Genomic DNA, 20,917 nt, shown 5'->3' with positions numbered 1-20,917 from the left:
ATGCCCACTTGCCAAAATTAGAACTGTAGTTCAATTTTTCAACATTCAACAATACGAATCTAGGAAAGTAAAAGGGCACCAACAAAGGAAAATATTTTCTTCTGCAAAGCTTTTAGCTGTTTGGAAATTGTTTATTCTCAACTGACATTTTATTTAAATATCCTACGCAGCAGTTATGAAAGGAACCCCAGCCAACATTTCACTTCCACTAAAATTCACCACTTTTGTGTCAAACCTTCCCTAACAATGGCACTTTGTGCTTCTTAAATATTGGGGAAAAGGGATCCACAATGGCATTTCATACACAATATATCCCATGCTGGCTTAGTCATGTGTAAATCAACTTTTCTGCCAACTAAAATATTGAAACAGGATCTAAGATAAAGCATAAAACTGAAATTTATATCTAATTAATTTAATTTTAATGAAATGCTCATGTAACCAAGCCAATTAGGGTAGGCAGAAATATTAGAAATAGGAGTATTTCTTTGTTAATCTCAAGTCTTACGAGTGTAGTAAGTGTGTCTCTATAATGGAACACTTCTATCCCTACACCAGACACAGCCACAAAAACAATGGCTTCATTTTAAAACCTGCCCTCCCAGGGATGCTCTGAGGAGACAGAGAAAGTGGAACTGCTTCTGGCAGGGTTAACCTGGTCAGGTGGCATTAGGATAAACATCCGTGAAGGAGAGGTTTCTGAAACTCACAGAAACCATTTCCTTCTAGAGAAAAAATCCCCAAGGTTCTAATGTTTGGGGAGTTTCAGTTTGAGAAATAAAAATGGCAATGCTTTAAAAAACAGACTGAAAGTACTTCTACCACGAAATCACAGAAGGAATTTTGATCGTTTGAAACAACATATGACATTTGAAGGAATTTTTATTTCACAATTAGGCCAATGCCATTTAATTTTGGGCACCTACAGGTGAATTCCCACTTTGCTGTGACCTCAGGACACACGAATTCAGGCCAGGGACAGTACAGTGAGCGCCAAATGCCTCAACCACCAGGCCCTGCCATCTGGAGAGCTAATGAACAATCAAGGGATCCCAAATTAAACGACACAACTTTCCCTTAGAATCTTTAGGACAACACTGTCAAGTCCAATCTATTCCCTCAGCCTCCAGAATCAATTTTTCAAACTTTATGACAGGTCTAATAGTTCCCACCTGTTCCTCCTGCCTGACTTTTGACTGGCACGTTCCCAGGCAGGGTGGAAATGCAGACAAAGGCCCCTATTAGGCTCCGGCTGTTTCTCTACTGTGAGGTTGCTCAGCCATTAAATTAATTCCAGCCCCCTTTTCCCCCTTCCATCTCTTCATTTTTGGGGGGTATGGAGGTTTGGGGAAGTGGACAAGGGAGACAGAAGTTTGGCATCCAGTTGGTGGCAGAGTACGAAAAAATGAGAAGTCACAAAAGTTAAATGCTGAATTTTTTTGATAAGCCACTAATTAAACAATTTATTTTACGACAAATCCCAGTCATTAAGTTCTTGAGGTGTCTGTATCATATTTTTAACCATCAAAACTTGGTAAAATTTGAGAGAGTCAAATCTGGGAGTCCCTAACAGAGTCCCTCATGCAATGCCTGATTACATAAGCAAAGTGGTGCAATGTTTTTCTGGGAATCCTGAAGGATCAATAAGTAACTATTTTTTCTTCAAGCAAAGGAAATTATTTTCCCTGAGATGTGTTTTCCTTTCATTCAGAGCTGGCAATTAGACCAAGCACCACACACATATCCTAACATTTATATTGGTTCCTTTGGAAGCAGCTTTAAGACCGGACAACTTTGTCCCTCAATAAAAATTACCTAATTTCTGCATCAATTTCTAGAGATTTATGAAATGTTATCATTTAAATCTCAAGGTTCTTTACTGGACTGTAAGTCACAAGGATTACAGTATTCTATTACCCATGACAACCAAGTACTTACAGCATCACCCATAATACTTAAGAAAAATATTTTAACTTCATAAAACAAAGGTCTTTTTGTAAAATTAATTTAATCTCAGATAGATTATTTAAAAATTAATAATTCAAATTATGATCTGCCTAGGACCATCTTCCTACCAGAAGACACATGGAGCTAGGAGACGTAGCTTACAATTTACCTGAAAATTAACTATTTAAGCTTCATCATGATGGGGGAAATCCTCAAGACTGACATCTGTAAGCACTTCATTGTATTTGGATTACTTAAAATAAAAAAGCAACCTTTAAACACATCGGAAAAACCAAGACCAGTTCTCTTATCTCCCTTGCCTTGATAATTAATCACTCATAAATTGGTCAGATTCTATTTAGCTTGATCCAAATCAAATCACAAAACTCTGAATTAAACACTTCATCTTATTGAGATATAGGAATAATGTTACTGAGAACCAAAACCAACTGGGAGGGAAGAAACCTCTTGATCTATTGAATTATCACCAGTTTCTTACAGTCCTTTCAACCCTGTGGGCTGAACATGCTGTGAGTATGAAAAATGAAGAAGCAAATGCTACAAATAACTGTATTTCTATAAAATAACTCTTTGTGGCCTCTTACCAAACTAGCAAGTCTCTATCTCTCCAAAAGCCACTGCAAAATCAGCTGCAGGATGGAAATCCAGGGGAGAGGATTGGCAAAATTAGACAGCAACAATTTTAATGTGTGGATGTTTGCACACACTGGGAATAGTTTGGAATTGAAATTTGTGTTTGTCCCTAACTTGCAATATTCTAGCAAAATCTACCATTTGTAATTCTGTCACTGTGTCACTGCAAGACTACAAAGTGATTTAATTAAACACTGTTACAATGCACCCATGTGCACAGACTTTGTGTGCACATATTCTAAACAAATCACCTTTATTACCTGCAAGAAAAAATATTCTGTAACTTTTATCAGTCTCCCAGTTTAGGCTCCCAGGCTGAGAACTGAAGCCATTATTGTTGGTTAAACTCATCAGTGACAATAACACTCCAGACAATTTAGTCTCGATTGAAGAAAAAAATCCCAAACTAAATTCCTGAGGTTATTTTTCACCTGTAAAATTCATCTGCAGTTTCTGCAGATAAATGAACCCTGACATTCAAAAGTAGCTGCCACAAGGATTTACAGCTGCAGGTAGAAACAGGCTTAGAGTTTCTGTCCTGAAGAGCAACAACTTCCCAAAGACAGTTTTTTCCATCAGACTTCCACTAAACACAACAGTACAGCCTCTGTACACAGACTCCAAGCTGAGATTTAGTAACTGTGATTTTCCTATCACTTAATCCCATTTAAACTCTCATGAACAACCTTCTCTAAGGTATCCCGCAGCTCATTCACAAGGGTCATCTGTGTGATGATGAAAGCACCTCTACCAGAACCCTAATCCATGTTTTAAAAACCCAAACCAAGCACTAAAGAGCATTTTAGTGAAATATTCAGCAAAAGAAATGAGAGAAAATAGGAATGTTAAAATTAGGGATACAATCTGCTTGGTATCACTCTTCTCAAGTAACAGGCTTAGCAAATAACTTGCACTAGAGAATGTATTTCATCTCCTAAATATGAATATTTATTAAATTAAATTTCCTTATGGTGATGTTCAGAGGAATAAAGATTAAACTCCACTACCAAGAGAAAGTTAACCCACTCATCTCTTCCCACCCTTTATGGCTCAGTATTTTATATATTATCAATTAACATCCTGTGAACACAAAGTTCTCTGGTTTGTGTCCAGTTTCTTTCAGAACATTGTGTGTTACCATAATTATGAATTCCCAATCAGAAAGTTAATTCAGGATGGCCTGGATCCCCATCTTACCCATCCAGAAGATCCATGGTTGTCGTGGTCACCTCAGTGAAAAGAAGGATCTTTCCCAGCTTCTTGGTTTGGAGATGCTCCTGATAGGTCTTCAGGCTGAAATGTTCTGAGGAGAAACTTCCCATCTCCGTGACCACTGGCATCAGGGACGGAGTCACTTCCACTTTGGACTCACAGGACGAAACAAATTTCAGAGACACCTTGCTGGATGCCCTTAATCCCTCAGCATCCACGTTTCCCTCCAGCCATTTCAGGAAAGCAAGATGGATTTCCTGCGGGCAAGGGCAATAAAATAAGAAATACAGATCGCCCCACGTGAAAACACACAAACCTTCTTCCAAGTCCATTTTTATTCAAGCAATCATCTACTTCAAAACAGGAAAATTAACTCCATTTCTCTTCAAAAAGTGAGCTCTGCTGCTTGTCCTGGTCCAGCCTGGCCTGAATACTCAACACTGTCCTGGAGTTGAGACCACGCTCCTTTGCAGATTAATTAAACTTCACTTGTCTCTGTAGCAGGGTTTGCAGTGGTCTTCCTCCATCCTGAAGCATGGAATGCACACACTCATCTGCATCCTGCAGGATTCTCAACGTGCTCAGATCCTCAGCTGCAAGAAGCCCTTTAGTCCATCACTAAGACTCGATTTAAAGGCTAAACCAGCAGCTAAGAAAAACACTTACTGATTTCTCAGTGGAATTTCTGCTAAAATGGCTCATGCCTTCAGCTAAGGGATGATTTACTACCCTTAGTACCCATGTAGTGACACTCTGAATGTTACACATCACTCTTGCTGGAGGTAACTAATTCTCCTTTGAGAGGTTTGATATGAAATGTTTGCCATGTCTTTAGGAACAGCCACAAACACAGATTCTGGGACTTTTTGCTCAGTGTGCAGCTTAAATTTTGGGGAGTTGAAGTGGTCTTTTAGGTGATAAATGAAACCACAAAAAATTGTGGTTCCAATTCGACTGGAAATAAGGCACTCATGATTCTTGCCCCCAAATTTCCAGGAGGAAGAGATGCGATTTTTAAATAAAAAGGTTCTAACCAAGCACATGCCCCTCGTTCCCATCACTGCTGTATCTGGGAACTGGAACACATTTCCTACGTGAGTGCTGAAGGCAGGGCTAAGCTCTCCTGCCCTTGAACAAGACATCTCTGAGCTCCAGCCCAACTCTTCAAAACCCACAAACCACAAAAGAAGAGCAAACTTCCCATAAACAGTTATCTATCCAAGGAATGACTCCTCTTTTCCACATCCCACTGTTCTACCTGAAGAAGGAATGAGAGAAGTGCTCTTGTTCCTAACACCTTCTCTGGATTTTCCACCCCCAGAAATGGCATTTTCTCAAATTTCACCGACTTTGCTGCCTGTGCTGAGTGCCAGCAGAGGGGCTGCTCTGCAGCCCTGCAGCACCAGTGGCAGAGCAGGACACAAAGAAAAGAGTAACTTCTCCCAAATTCCATCAGGCACTCACTTCTAAGCCCCAGAACAACCTAAGAGAGACTCAGCAGCTACATTTTAGTTATGGAGAAATTACTTCTCATTTCTTGCTTTTCTAAAGCTGCCTCTGAATATTTTCTGTCTAACTTCTTGGATAAAATATGCTTTAAATATTTCCTTTCCCCTCTTTTTTTATCTTTTGCTATGCATCATAAATGATGATGTGATGATGACTGAAGGTTTTGTGAGCATTTCTTTGACTTGCACCTTCACTCAGTGTAACACCAGAGCTCTGACAGACTAAATAAATTCCTTACACATTATCCTACTTGTTTTACATACCCACAGTAACTGATTGGCTGTAACCGATATTTAGAAAAATTACAGCTTTCATTTCTGTCAGGGAGAACATGGAAAAACTCTGCTTAATCAGAGAGTGTTTTCCTATTGCTTTCCAAACCCAGAAATTCACTCAGCAGCACTGGGTGTGCGAGTCCTATGCTCAGAAACATAATTTTAACTCACCTAAGGATGGCATTACAGTCTTACAGAAATTAAGTTACAAAATAAAGGAGATTAAAGTGTGACGACATTGTAAACAAATCATGAGAGTGCTTGAGGCTGTGTCAGAAATTCTGGTGTACTTTTGCTCAGAATATTTTCTGAAAAGAACAAAGTAGCACCTATTCCTGTGTGATGCTCCATTATTCTAAATATGCCACACAATTCCAACCTTTTACCCTCCTGAGTGTATTACTTCAAGTGATTTTTCCCCATAGATTTTAGGCAAACTTCTTGATTTCATTGCTTCTAACACACACTGAACCATTTAAGAATTGTTGTATGTGTGTAATTCTCAAGTTCATTTCCCCCCATAATGTCCAAGGGTTTATTGAGCTGATGAAAAATATAAACACGAGGAACACATAATCAAGGATGGGGATTTTTACAAATTCCTAAGAAAACATGGCTTACACGTTTAACAAAGTTTCAAGTGCTGGTCACAGTGGAAAAATGATTTTTTACTGTAAGAACTTCCTTCACACGAAGTTCCAGGGACAGGGATGCTGAACCGGTGCCTTGTGGTCCCCAAATTATATTGGCACAGCAAAAACAACATTATCGAATAATGAAATTAACATATATATGAAGTCAGCGTTAATCTCTGCTTCAAGTCCATTGAAAAGGAATATAATCGTGTCAGAACTGTGTGGTTTAACCCGAGGATCCGGCTGGAATTCCCAACCTCTCCTATTCCAGCAGCATCTGCCGTTCTGCAGCAGCCTCTGGTGGCCACTGACACGACAAGTGCTGGCTCAGGAACCTCCTGGACACCTCGGGAGCAGCCCAGGCATCCAGCACCAGGGCAGGGAACACCCGAACTGCTGGACACGCCTTTCCCTGGCCTTTTTGGAAATCGTGGAGGATGCTGCTCCAAGCTTTAATGGATTGTGGAATCCCAGAAGCTGCAGCTGTTCCGTGTTCAGGCTCTGACAGGATCTGCAGCTACTCACACACACAATCATGGAAAATCTGGATTTCCCAACCTCCCAGCGACATACTTTGTGCATTTAATAACTAAACTTGTTGTAGGGCGGCACAAATAAATTCTGAAACTGATATTCATCAGGCTTGGGCAGGAGAACTGAAGTCAAGCCAAATTTAATTTTGTAGAATTGCAGAATCACAGAAGGGTTTGGGTTGGAAGGGATTTTAAGGATCATCCCATCCCACCCCTGCCATGGGCAGGGACACCTCCCACTGTCCCAGGCTGCTCCAAGCCCCAATGTCCAGCCTGGCCTTGGGCACTGCCAGGGATCCAGGGGCAGCCCCAGCTGCTCTGGGCACCCTGTGCCAGGGCCTGCCCACTCTCACAGCCAAGAATTTCTTCCCAATTCCTAATTTAATGCTGTCCTTTTTCATCTTAAGGCCATTATTTCCTATAAAACTGCGGGGTTTTTCTTCCAGTCACACTTTTCACGTGTACATTCCCACAGGCAAAGATATTCCCTTCTTTCTCGAAGTAAGAATTAAATTTGACATCCCAACCAAACAACTCGGTGACAAAAAACCTACTCGGCTTTTCAGAGTTAAAATATTCATCTACAAGTTTAGTATTTATAAGGAGAAAATGTTTCTACCCGTATTTTAAATGGTAAAAAATGTAATTTCAATGCATTATAAAAAAAGCACTTACCAGAAGCAGAAAAGAACTGCACCAACAAAACTACCCAAAACCTCTCACTAATAAATTCTCCACACTCCAAAGGTCAATTTAAATCCTTTAAAGAGAAGCAAGGAGAGATTGGGAATTTCCAAGCACTGATCTGGTACCCAGGGACACACCAGAAGAATTCTGATTGTCAGACTGAGAGTGGCACTGAATGAAAAGCTCCGAGCAAGAAGGGAGATGTAGAGGACATTAATTCCCAAAATTCCCAGAAATCCAAAGTTAAGCTACTGCACACTGCAGACCCTCAGCTCCTCCGCTCACCAGCACAAATTGCTCGTTGTGGTAATCTCAACATAAAGAAGGAGGAGCAAAAGCTGTATTTTATTTCTCATTTCACATCTGCTTTCTATGATTTTAAGAGTTTGGTCAGGTGTGGGCAGAAACTGCTCCGTAACAGAAGTTTGCTTTTGCTGTTCAAAATTCTTTTTAATTTCATAACCATTAAGTTTCACTTTTCCCTAACGCTCACTTAGAGGTTGAGATTGAACAAGGAGGAAAGAGGGAGACAAAAACCAGCTGCATATGGACCCTTCTCTGTTGTAGTATAAAATAACACAAAATTACAGCTCCTGATGGAGAAGATTTTATTTGCACCTGGGCTCTGTCAAACAATGAGAGTTCTGCACCGAGCACATAAACTCCCAGTTATAATGGTTGAAAATAAACCCAAATCCAAGACTTTATTCTTACAATCTGTTTATATAGATAGGATTTGGATGTATTTTTTTATCTCTATGTTCATGCACACACACAGATTAATTCAAATATCTCTCACTGGGCAGATTTGGGAGCTGCTCTTTCCTCCCAAACTCCAACGATGGGCCCGAAACTCTCTATCAATGGAATTCTTTGTTAAGACAAAATTCACTCACAGCCTAAATTCATTTGGTTCCTATTAAAAACATGGAGGCGAAACGAAATGAAAGCTACAAACACAATGCCACGAACCAAACATTTCCCATCAGCTCCCTCCTCTCATGTGAGGGAAAGGAGATGATTTTAACCACTGATGCTCCACCTGAACACTCAATAATGGGATTAAAATATTGCACTTTAGCTGTGCTTGTGAAGCGAGGCCAAATATTCACTTTCTGGAGACACAGAACGTGATTTAGAAACTTTTTTCCCTTCCTTTGCATAAAATCTAATGTTTTCCAATGAACTACCTCTATTTTTGAGGAGTTTGCAGTTGGTGCACTGATCCATGGAATTATCAGCTGATAGAGTGATTAAATTTCTTATTTATTTATTTATTTACACGTTCATGTTTGTAAACTGCAAGCAAACCAAGATTACACAGGAATCAGGCACCAAACTTTTAGAGGAGCCTGTCTGGAGCAAAACCAGACATCACACCTTCAATATGACTAAAATCTGCTTTTTTTTTTTTTTTATCAGAATTGCCTGTTCCCAAAGGAATATTACACAATTCAAGTAGGATCTCCAATGTATATATTTCATCCCCGTGGATTCTCTATCAACACTGATAGAAAAGGACATATTTTAATGAAGAGTTGGGCTTGGAGTTCAACTTAAATACAAAAATTCACACCTGCACAGACACATACAGACAAAAATATAGCCATGTTCTCCTTGTCTTACACAGCTTTGCTCAACAGCCCTGCAGGTTTGAGGGTGTTAAATTTAAATTAACCACAGGAGAGCTTCCATAGCATCTCTTGAATCCAAGAGAAACAATATTTAACATCACTGAAAAAAAATTTTTTTAATATATAATAATATATAATATATAATATATAAATATTTATTTCCTTACTTTAAATACACATGATGTTATCTCCTATCTTTATTCATTTCAAACCCTACCATGTCTACATTACCTTTTAATGAGGCTTTGTAAAATACTATATATTAAGCTTACTGCCTCAATCTTTCATTAAAATGCATCGTTTTCCCTTAAAAGCAAAGTGCAATGACTTTTCCTTTAGGAAAAGTTTGAAGAAATAAGAAGGAAATTAAAAAAGCAAACCACAAAAATTTGATAGAGAAAGGAGGAAAGATCATCTCTTGGTGATCACAGAGGAACTGGAGAGGATGCAGAACAGGTATTAGATCTCATTAGATAATAATAATAATAATATTTTCAATGCTGATGTTATTAATATTTAATAACATTCCCAAACTGCACATCCACACCTAGAGTCCTCAGTGTTGCCCTTCCAGACTTAAGGAAGTGCAAGCTTGGAGAGGGATTTTATAACAACTGAAACAAAGGGAACAAACAACTTTTAAACACAAAACCTATTTACAACACATTAAAAATCTGTTTGGAAGTACAAGAAGTACTCAAACTAATCCAGTTTTTTAGGCAGCATTTAGAAAACTCCTTTAATATTAACTGTTTACAATTAATTTCAGGCCATTATTTTCACTGGTGGTGTTTTAGTTCACAGGGTAAAAACCTTAGGAAGGAGAGAAATCCCCATTTCTCGACTCCCTCCTTTCCCCATGGCCTGAAGAACTTCATAAAGATTTTATTGTCCTACAACCGAGGCACATTTTCATTTCATGTTCTCATGAACTGGAGTTACTTGGCTGGTACTTGCTGTGCATTCCCAGGATTCTGCACAGCCTGGAAATCTGTTTCAGTTTATTAATAATATTTTTATATTTCCTAAACTGAGACACGGTGCAAACCAGGAGATTTTGACTGCACAAAGCACAGAAGAACATTTAGAAACATGGCAGGGTTGGCAACTTTTTCAATTCCCAACCAATCTGATTTTTAGGAGTCTCCAGTGGTTTGGGTTACTTCAGTCTATGATGTGCTTTCTGAAGGGAGGCAGAAAAAGCTCATCATTTCTGAAAGATCATTCCAGAGACTTAGTCAAGTGCCTTATTTTTGTCTCCACTCTTCAGTGTGTTTTTAAAAACAAGTATTGCATTACATAAACACAGTGCATCATCCCAGCAGAAACAGCCACGGATAGGAGTGGATCCATTTTCCCAACTGATATGTGGAATACTTCATCCAAAAAAGGGCAAGATTTTTAACAAAGTGCTGCAAGGTATCCTTATCCTTTTTATTGCAGCCCCATTGCTTTGAACACGAAGCATCTTAGATTTCAACCCATTCCCGCACTACACGTCCAGCAACTGCTCATAAATCCCTGCCTGAATCTGAATCCAGAATTAAATTTAGCTTTAAAAAGCACTGTGTGTAGGCAGAAAATTCATTTATCCAACGGGCAGCAGCCCATCCTGGGAAACAGGCAGCAGGGCCCAGGTCAGGATTCACTGATAATGAAAAATAAGTCAGGATGTTCCTTTTTGCTGAGAAAATAATGACAAATGAGAGTCAATAGGTTAAAAATAATCCATAAAGAAATTAATTATGGTCTTCACATCAAGTTTGCTATCTCTGCATCTCTCCTGGCTTTAGCAGAGTGCTCCACTTGGGAGCTGGGATACCAGAAGGCACAAGCAGGATGGGAATAGGTGCTGGAGGTTTGCTCAGCACAAACCAGAGCCGAGGGGAGGAACGGGGAGGAGGCCGTAAGGTGCATCCCAGATTTTCCTTCCCTTCCTTCCTCAGCTGCGGCAGAACAGTCTGGAAACAATCTTCCCAGCAGCTGCTCTCATCAACAAACTGTTTATTGTAAGAAAGTGCCTGGGTCAAAGGCTAAACGTCATCCAGAACTGAAAGCGTAGCTGTAAAAAAAAAAAAAAAGGCAAAAAAAATCCTGGGGCCGTCCACGCATGTGGAAAAAAAGCCCAGGACACTGGGAAGGGAAGCATATTCCATCTGAAAGGCCAAAAGTCTACTTAAAAACTCCTCAGGTTGATGGAGCAGGGTTTTACAACACTGCACTCGTTTCTCGTGGCTCGCGCTGCTTTTGAGGCCTACTCGAGGTTCCTGCTAAGAACGGAATTTGCTAATCAGTCTGTGTCTCGTGGTGAAAAAGAGCAAAAGGGAGTTGTGTGAAAACAATCCAAAATGTTTTATTAAAGCTAAGCCAACTCCATATCCACACACAACAATAAAATAAGGACTTCTCTAATTGATTACAAACGCACCGTCGACGCGTTACACGAAAAACCAAGTTTAGGCTCGGTATCAGTCAATAATAAAATTTTAGTTTAAAGTAAAGGATACAAAAATCACAGGAGAAAATCTCATTTACCAGCCTGCAGCTTTGAATCTCAGAAATTAAAGAGTGCATGAGCAGCTCTGAGAGCGGAACTGGTCCCACAACAGCCCCGTAATTGGGACACGTTTGCTGCCCCAGCCCATAAATCTGCCTTTGAGGGGGAAGGACCCAGAGGAACAAGGTCCACCTTTGACACAACATCACCACGTAACACTTCACAAAAAGGCTGATAAATCAGAGGCCTGCGAGGTGGTGATTTATCCTACCAGGAAAAGGTGTGAGAAATTACGGGCCGGGTGTTTAATTCTTCGTGACACCTACTTTGTAACAAAATTGTTATTTTTCTGAAGGGAAAGTGTACAGTAAATTGAGCCTATGTGCAACTGGGCTAAAAATAAGCCTAGGAAAAGCAAGCAGAAAGGAAAAGACATTCCACTTTTGCATTAAAATCTGAGCATTATGCATATTAAAGTGGGTTGATTTTTTTTTTTAAATTATATAATCAAAGTCATGTTTGGAAGAATAAATTAAGATATAAATCTAACCTTAAATGCTGTACACACATATATTAAATTACTCTCAAAAATATTCTGTATGGACTAGGAAAAAAATACAGAAGAATTTTGTTCTCAGCTAATAGGGCAATAAATTAGATGCAATATATCCAGCAGCTAAAACTGGCTCTCTTAAACAGCTATCACATAATACTATTTTTATTTGGTACCAAACCTGTTTTTTTTTTTTTTTTTAAACTAACAACAAAATTGTTTGTCGAAAATCTTGGAATTAGCAGTAGAATGAGTTAAGTAAATAAAACCTAAGAAAATATTTTTTCTTCGCACTGATAATACACAATTCTTAGCTGAGGGTTTTCCATCAGGTTTGTTTTGCCTTTCAGCAGGGTTACACACATCAAATGTGAATGAATTTAGTGTTCGTGAATATGAAATAGCAGCACAGGAGCCCAAGATTCTCCTCTTAGCACTGCAAATACGCTTTAAACTCCAACGACCAGCTTTCAGCTGGACCTCATTTTTGCCTCTTTTGAGGAAAAAAACCTCCCCACTCTGTCACACTGGAGGGGTTTTGGAGCTAAAGAAATGCCTGTGAAATATTAAGGTGAAACCACACCACGTTTTCACGTGGACCACGGCTCAGGGATTACAACGCAGCCCCGTCCCTGAAGCTGCACGGCTGATGTTCAACATGGGCCATGGATTTTATATTCCTTTCTAAAACACATTCAGGTTGACAGAGTGCTTTATAAATTACAAAAGGAACATCTTGGAAAGGAAGAATTTCTCGGAAATTATACGCTATAATGGCAAAAATACGCTTGGTCTGTTATTTATAAACACCTACTGCAAAGACGAAACCCAGTATTAAGCTAACGCTGACTAACTTTCATTTAAGATCTCTTTGCTAATCAAAGATATTTCAAAAAAATTAACATGACAGCATGGGATTATTTCTTTTAAAAGTAAAAAAAAAAGTTTAAAAAAAAAGTTTAAAAAAAAGTAAATCTGCTTTTTATTTAGCAGAGTATCAAAGAAACTTCATGCTTCATCATATACATATACAGCAATGTAAAACTTGGATACCAAATGGAGAACCCTGAAAGAAGCCTCACTGATGTCCAGTTTATCAGAAATTAATAAATTTTTCTTACAAAACACGGTTGAAAATAGAGTATTTAAACACAGTATTCACACAACACTCAGCTGTGAGAGTGGATGATCCAAATCCCATTTACAGCTATCCCAGCCGTGTGGTTTTTAACCCGTTGTAATTATTTCCTCCTTTTTCAGCCTTTTCAGATTTAACACTTTCTCCTGCTGGGATTGAACCTTGCTCAGAGCAAAGGGGTAGAATTTTTCCCTCAGAAGAAACCCAGGAAGATGGAGATCCAATCCTACACTGCACCTTGGGTCTAGGGACCCAGAATGAGTTCCAGAGCCTCTGGAGAGAGCTGAAAGTATTTCTGCAGTGGTCAGGGAGAAATGGGGAAAGAAATGCCCCAAATATAATCTGTCCTGTAAAGCTGGACATAAAACTTATTTAACCCTCACAGAAATAAGGCCAAATTTTATGGAACAAACCCAGGGTTTGCCTCAAGTTGAACACACCACGAGCTCCTACTCCACAAGGCCATGTTTGGATTTCCATGTCCAAAGTCAGAGCTCAGGACTGAAATTCAGGGTTTTGGGAGCAGCTTTGGGAAACGAGGCACTCAAAGAATCAGACAAGGAGAGACCTGAGGCTGAGGCAGTGCATGAGAATTGTTCTGCAGAACCACACAGAGGCAGGGAGGAGCATTTCTGACAATGGCACATTCTTTATCCCGAAGGATTTTGGATTCTCCTGACTTGTTTCTGAGGTCAGCCACCTGTTTCTGCCCCTGCAGATATTTGTGCTCCACCAACTGTGAAACAGGAGTTAATCCAAAGTGCAACACTTCATGTAGAACACAGCCCAGACAGAACTCAAATTGACTAAAATCAAACTACAGTGCATGCAAACATCTCTCACTTTTGTTTTTTGAGACTCATCTGAATTGCACGCCTGAAAAAGATTTTTCCCATTAACATTTTAACATTTAACATATTAATCCAGGCAAGGATTCTTTTCACTTCATTCTGTCCAGGTTCTCTTGACTTCAGAAGTGTTTTTGTTTCCGTCCATGCTTTTGAAACACTGTCCTGACCTTGGTTATTTTTCTTTTTAGTGTCACAAAAGGATCAAAAATTTTATATTCTACCACATATCAACTCCAAAGATGAACTTTTAACTGATTAAATATGAACCAACTTTGCTGAAAGTTATTACGTTATAATTAATAGTCCCAAACCAAAGGGGTAACTTCTAAAAATAAATTGTCCTGAAGGAAAAAGTTTCAGGGATTACTTCAATCAGTACTAAAATGCAGAAAAAAGGAGTTTAAAATGCACTTCCAGAATAGTTGCACACAAACTAATGCACTCAAAGCAGACAAAATCCGTATCAACACGTGACATTTAGTGATTAATTTATCCTTGGTTAAATAAGCATAGTTTGGGTCTGTTTCTTGAACATAATTTGCCGGGGAAACAGGAGACTGAAAGCAAAACAATTATTATTTGAGTTTAAAGTTTGATATGGCCTTCCAGTTTGTCAAACTTGTGAAAAAAAAAAAAAAGAGGATTGTGACAGTGGCTGTGAAAGTGAAATTCTACCAGCAAATTACCAAATGCTTCTAAAAGGAAGAAATGTCCTTGAACAGATGGAGAAATTGTTTTGTATGGAGCAATAAGGGCAGCAATAATTATATTAAAGTTTACTGCAATTCAAAAATGTCTAATTTGCTAATCCTGGGCTGCTAATTAAAGTGGACTGTCTAGGATAGAAAAAAGCTTCAAAATATTTAGAGAGAAGTCCACTTCCACCTCCAAAAGTGCTGCAGAGATACCAAAAGCAAATCCTTATCTTTTCTGTCTATTCAGAAATACCATTGGACTGAAACACCAAATCCAACATTTACCCTCCCACATGCTGCCTATGGCTAAAACAGGTAGAAGGAAAAACTTCCCATAATTGCAAAAAGCAATAATAATAATAATAATAATAATAATAATAATAATAACGACAGAAATATTCTACAGACAGAAGTCCAGCTTTAAGTGTCTCCAGGTATTTCTAACAAAACCTTGGAAATTCAAATCTTTATAATAATTTGCAGCTCCTACTGCTTATGGTAACATTGGGAAAGTGCCTCTCTCTCTAAGGAAGCAAAGAAGTAGGAATTAGCATTTGCTTTCAGCTACTGTATTTTCTTTTCCATCAGCAAATAATTGTACTGATACCAACATCCAAAATACAGTTAAAAAATGGTAAAGTAACCAGAAAAAAGTTCTGTCTGCAGCTGCTGCTCCTGACAAGGAGCTGTGGTACATTCACTAGTCCTAAAACCAACAATTCCATCTTGGGAAGAAGAAATGTCTTCCAGACCAGAAAAATGCACGGGTAATTGCTCGCTTCATGTAATAAGTTCTAAAGTCAAAACATGCCAGATGCAATTTTTTATTTAGATCTTGACAATCGTGCATCAAAACACAATTATTTTTCCTTATCTTGCAGAAGAATTTCAGAAATACCTCCTGGAATTAATTTTCATCGATTCTGACTCCATGGAAATGCTGAGACGTGCTCGCACAAAATCGTTCTTTGAACTCTCGAGGATCTTAAGATGTTTTTGAGTTCCTGAAACTTGACTTTATTCCATAGGTGGGGAGCATCCAGGCACAGCTCTTGAAACTGAGACACTTTCTCCAACTGAATGCTGCTCTGACTTTAAATTATTTTAACAATGAGACCAATGTAACCTTTTCTACTTAAGTTATGACCTACTCATCAGATGAATGGTAAATGACAAAAGAAACTGTGATTCATTTCTTTGTTGCAAGTGTAACATCAAAAAACTATCACAAAAAAAGGAGCCATAATTGTATTGCTCAGTAATCCACATTATATCCAGCATCTCTCTTCCCTTCCCTCAGCAAATGAAAACGGCCTTATTTTTATTTAGATTCTCTGGCTGAAGGTGTTAAGACATGGAATTCTCTAAGTCTATATTGAAGGCAAGAAGCTGACTAAAAATTCACAAGTGGGTTGTTTGTCCAGCAAATGTTTTGGGACTCAGCAATCTGTGAACCCACTTTGAAACATTTTGGTTTCTAGGTGATCTGAACTCCAAATTTTAGTTCTCACCACGTGCAAAAATCGTAAATTTATTACAATCAATACTCTCAAACTGAAGAAAAGATCCTTTTCCGTGTTAAAATCTCCTCGATACTGATCCTGCTAAGGCTTGGCTTTTACTATTATTTTAATGATACATTTATTTGTTTTTACAAATCAAGAAGTGTATTTTGAAATGTTTTCTGAAGTAGTTCTTAAAACATTTCTTAGATAAGTTCAGCAGCACAATCTAGTACAGACTTGAGAAACAACACACACTAGATCAGGGAAGTGATTCTCAATAAAACAAGCTGTAAAAATCCAACATTGTCCCACATTTTAGTGAAACCATCAGTCCAAAGTAGCACAGTTTTTATAGCTAAAATTATTAGATATGTCTGTAACAAGTAGCAGCTGTAGGGAATGCTAGAAAATGCAATAATAAGGTTATTTTCTCTGTGTTCAAGTCTTGCTCCTTACCTCTGCTCTTCAGCTGTTGCCCCATTCCCCTCTCTCCTCCTCCCACACAGCCTCTGCTTTTTCATCTGCTATCAAACCAGATCCACCAGCTCTTCCTCCTGCATTTTTTCCCTCCAAAAAAAAAAAAAGTTCTTATCCTCATCAGTCAAGGAGCATGCTCTGATTTACACAGTGCATGGATAACTCTCACCCCAACTTTTCTCAGGGCTGGAGCACTTCTCTGGTCTCCTCTGGGCCTCTGGCACTTGACTTGTTTTTATTATCTTGTGTATTTAGGAAGAAATGGGTAAAGAAAGGAGATAATTTCTGAAACTTGAGGTGGCCAATATGGCTAACACAATGAAATTATACACATTTAAATAATTATGTATTTTTTAAACATATTAACACACCTATACACATACACGAGCCTGTATATAGAATTATGGAATTAGACAGATGCAGGACCACAGTTCATCACTGCTGTGCACCCTCTAGGAAATGCTGGCAGAGATAAACCTCTGACCAGCTGAAATTCCTGAAATGAAACCATGTCACCCTGTGAAGAGCAGCTCTGGGTGATCTAACTGTAAAATACAAGTTGCCCTGATGGACCTTTACACAGGATACTTTTCCTGGTAGAAGAAAAATACATGTACCATGAAAACAGACAGCACAAGATGTCTTCCCTTTTTATTTTCTTCCTTCTGAGAAAAACTTGCCTCGGTATTCCCGTAAATCCTTTGTCATTCATGTCACCAGTCCAAGTGCCAAGTGAGTACAGAGCTTTATTAAACTGTAACACGTTCTGCTCGTTGGGAACACCCACTGCAACCCCAAAAAAAGAGCTTTCACAGGACAGTTGCAGTAGAAACGACAGCAAACTTTCTGATTTAAGCTGACAGCTGTTCTTTAATCAGCTTTTCACTCTAAGAACTGCATCGTGTCAGCCAGATAGGCCCATGCCAAATTCCAGTCCCCTTGCACCTGGAATTTCATGATTTCCTCAACATGTCAGAAATCATTGCTGGAAATGAACTGTCAAGGGATAAACATGACAGATTCACCAAGGCAGTCCCTTCCCCATCTACTGCTGGCACAAGTCACACCTGATAACTTTTTTTTGGAGTCTTTATCCAGTGACAAACTCTGAGAACACCACAGCATCTTTTAACTCGCTAACTCCAACTCCCATCTTAACTCTACAGAATAAATCCAGCTTGATAAACATAAATAATCACCTTTATGTGGTGGGCAATTATTTTTCTGATAACATTAGTGCATAACTGAATTGTCAAAGGAATAAAATACATATTCAGAAGACCTGAATGCTGCAAATGCAGTGTTCCAAAAGCAGCTGAAGTTTGCACTTTTATCTTTTTTGAAGAGCGATACAAGAAGATGCCTCTATTTCCTCTCACTTATATGTATTTATTTATCTATATATTTACTCAACTTGTCCCTGTAATTAAAATCTCTATTAATTAAAGACATGTTCTGGCCATAATTTGTTTAGGAGTGAGGCTACAAAAGGAGCCCTAATGAAATTGTCAGACAACCACTACAACAATTTCCCATTGTGGAAAGGAGGCGTCACTTCTGAGCAATGGTAACTCGAGAGGATCTCGCCGGGCTCCAGCTGATGCCAAGCCTGCTCTCATTTTCCCAGTCTCACTTCCATAAATTAGCTGCAGGGCCCATGGACAGTCAGGGAATCTTGATGGGGTTTTTATGCTTGGAAACCCTCCACTTTTGTCAGATCTTTAGCAGTGAGGTCAGAGCGGGCGCAGCGGTGCCAAATGGCCGCGGATCCGCAGCGTTTGTCACAAGTCCGGGATTCCTGCTCTCCAAACCCCCATCTGCTCCAGGCAGCCCTGGCTCCAAAGGCTTTATCAGGAGTGCTGAAACAAAATCCCCACCCAGCCACTTTTACTATGGCCTTCACACCAAGGCAGAATGTGACGCCTCCATTTGGATCAATCTGCCACCACAGGTTTGACTTTAAATTCAGATTCCGATTATAAACTCCAAGATAAAACTGAAACTAAGAAAACTCAGCCTCACCACTCTGCTGGGTAACCTGTACTCAAGAAATGCTCAGCCCTGGTGCTGCTCTCTGTCATCTCAAGAGTGAGAAGCCAGCAGCAGCCCAAGATCAGAAATGTTTTAAATATATATTACATAAGCCATTCTGGGGGGATAATGACATTTTCCATTCTCTCCAGTACAGAAGGAACACGCCTGGTGAAGAAAGTGGTTGTGAAGTATCATGCACACTGACTCGAAGCCAGCCTTGAAACATGAGAGAATCCAATTCCATGAGTGGCACTTTGGTCAGATGCCAGCACATCATAATTTCGTATCAGAGTTAGCTCCACAGAAAGATTAAATGCTACTCGGTACAAAAGGCATTAACTTTTAGTTCTCACAGCAGTATAAAGACCCTTTTTATGGAGATTGCTACAAACAACATATTTTCTTTCACTCCTCAAAGCTTCCTACATTTTCTAAATGATCCTCAAAAACATTTATTGAATCAATACATGGCCCAAAAGTTGTTTACAAACCAGAATGCAAAGTAAGAATGCTGTTCATTATTGTGTGCCTACAAATGTGCTGTATGCTTGTTTAACAGGAACAGCATGTTTGCTGCCATCCTGCAAGAAGGAAAACAAAATTTGAAGTACAGAAGTGTAAAATAAAGAGAATGTTTGCCAGATTTCCCTTTCCCTCTCCCCTAAATACATGGGAAATACTCCCTGAAGATAAACAGCAAAAAAGGGAAAGGTATCTTTAACCACCACCTGGAATTACTTGGCTCCACATTTGGAGTTCCCTTCATCTCCCATCAAGATTTCTTAATTGGAAATGTTTTGCTGTATTCTGACACTACATGCCATCAATTCCTGTGGAATTTCAAAGGCTGTTTTAAAACCGAGGAAATATTATACAGGGCAGTGGCTGCAAACATGCAAAGATATTTTAATGCAAATCTATGTACACACACACTCTGCATAAAATGCTTTCCATCCCTTCCTTGGTTTTCCCCTCGAAATCCAGCTCAGAAGTGTCCCCTGGTGGCAAACACCTTCCCCTCACCACAGGAGCTGTAGGAAAAGCCTCAACTGCATCCAGTTTGGGGAGCAACAGAGTGATTTTAGTATCATGCCAACACTAACGCGGTTTAGCTGGGCAGGGACGCTGGTCAGTACTGGAGTCACTGGTGAATGCACTGGAAATACCTGCAGCATGCCAGCCTTTCCCCAAAAAACAGCTCCAGGGAGAAGGCTGGAGAAAGTTTTGAGAGTGAACAAATTAGGAGATAATCCAGCCTTCTAATAATTAGAGAATTCCAGAATGGTTTGGGTTGGGAGGGACCTTAAAGCCCATCCAGTGCCACCCCTGCCATGGGCAGGGACACCTCCTACTGTGCCAGGCTGCTCCAAGCCCCAATGTCCAGCCTGGCCTTGGGCACTGCCAGGGATCCAGGGGCAGCCCCAGCTGCTCTGGGCACCCTGTGCCAGGGCCTGCCCACCCTGCCAGGGAACAATTGCTGCCCAATATCCCATCTAACCCTGCCCTCCTTCACCTTAAAGCCATATTTACAGGAGGCAGCAAAAACAAAGTTCATTTGTCAATCCAATCCTGTTTCCCACCAGGATGAACTCTCTCAATTGACCACCTGAGTTTTCACCTCACAAACCAGTAAAAAGCCTTTTATAGTTTCACAGCCATGTTACACTATAAGGTTGGTTAAAAAAAATTGCCTCTGAACAAAGAGCCAGGAAAATTTTTCTAAGAATGTCTCCTGTGCCCGTGTCTCATGGTTTAACTGCAACAGCCCCACCATCTTCTTCCCCATGCCTTTGATCTACAGTCACTGTTGCTATTCCTGATGTCACGGAATCATCAAGACTTGGAAGAGCCCTCCAGGATCACCCAGTGCCACCCCAGCAGCACCAGCAGCACCCCAAAGCCTGTCCCCAAGGGCCACATCCAGACTCCTCCTGAGCACTCCCAGAGACAGTGACTCCAGCACTCCCTGGGCAGCTCATCCCAAGGCCTCACCACTCTGGCAGGGAAAAATTGTTTCCAATCTCCACCCTGAGCCTCCCCTGGTGCCATTTGAGGCCATTTCCTCTCCTCCTTTCCCTGCC

General features: G+C 39.8%; 1 protein-coding gene across 1 annotated transcript in view; it reads right to left on the bottom strand.

Annotated features, from left to right (window-relative positions):
- The window catches only part of HLCS (holocarboxylase synthetase), a 104,187-nt gene that overhangs the window by 65,282 nt on the left and 17,988 nt on the right, over positions 1-20,917 (bottom strand). The window contains exon 6 of the mRNA XM_039553512.1: positions 3,799-4,070. Coding sequence (XP_039409446.1) covers positions 3,799-4,070 — 272 coding nt within the window. The remainder of the gene's footprint in view (positions 1-3,798; positions 4,071-20,917) is intronic.

The sequence above is a fragment of the Corvus cornix genome, chromosome 1 (genome assembly GCF_000738735.6).
Source record: "Corvus cornix cornix isolate S_Up_H32 chromosome 1, ASM73873v5, whole genome shotgun sequence".
NCBI lineage: Eukaryota > Metazoa > Chordata > Aves > Passeriformes > Corvidae > Corvus > Corvus cornix.
This window is presented reverse-complemented; position numbering and strand designations above follow the sequence as displayed.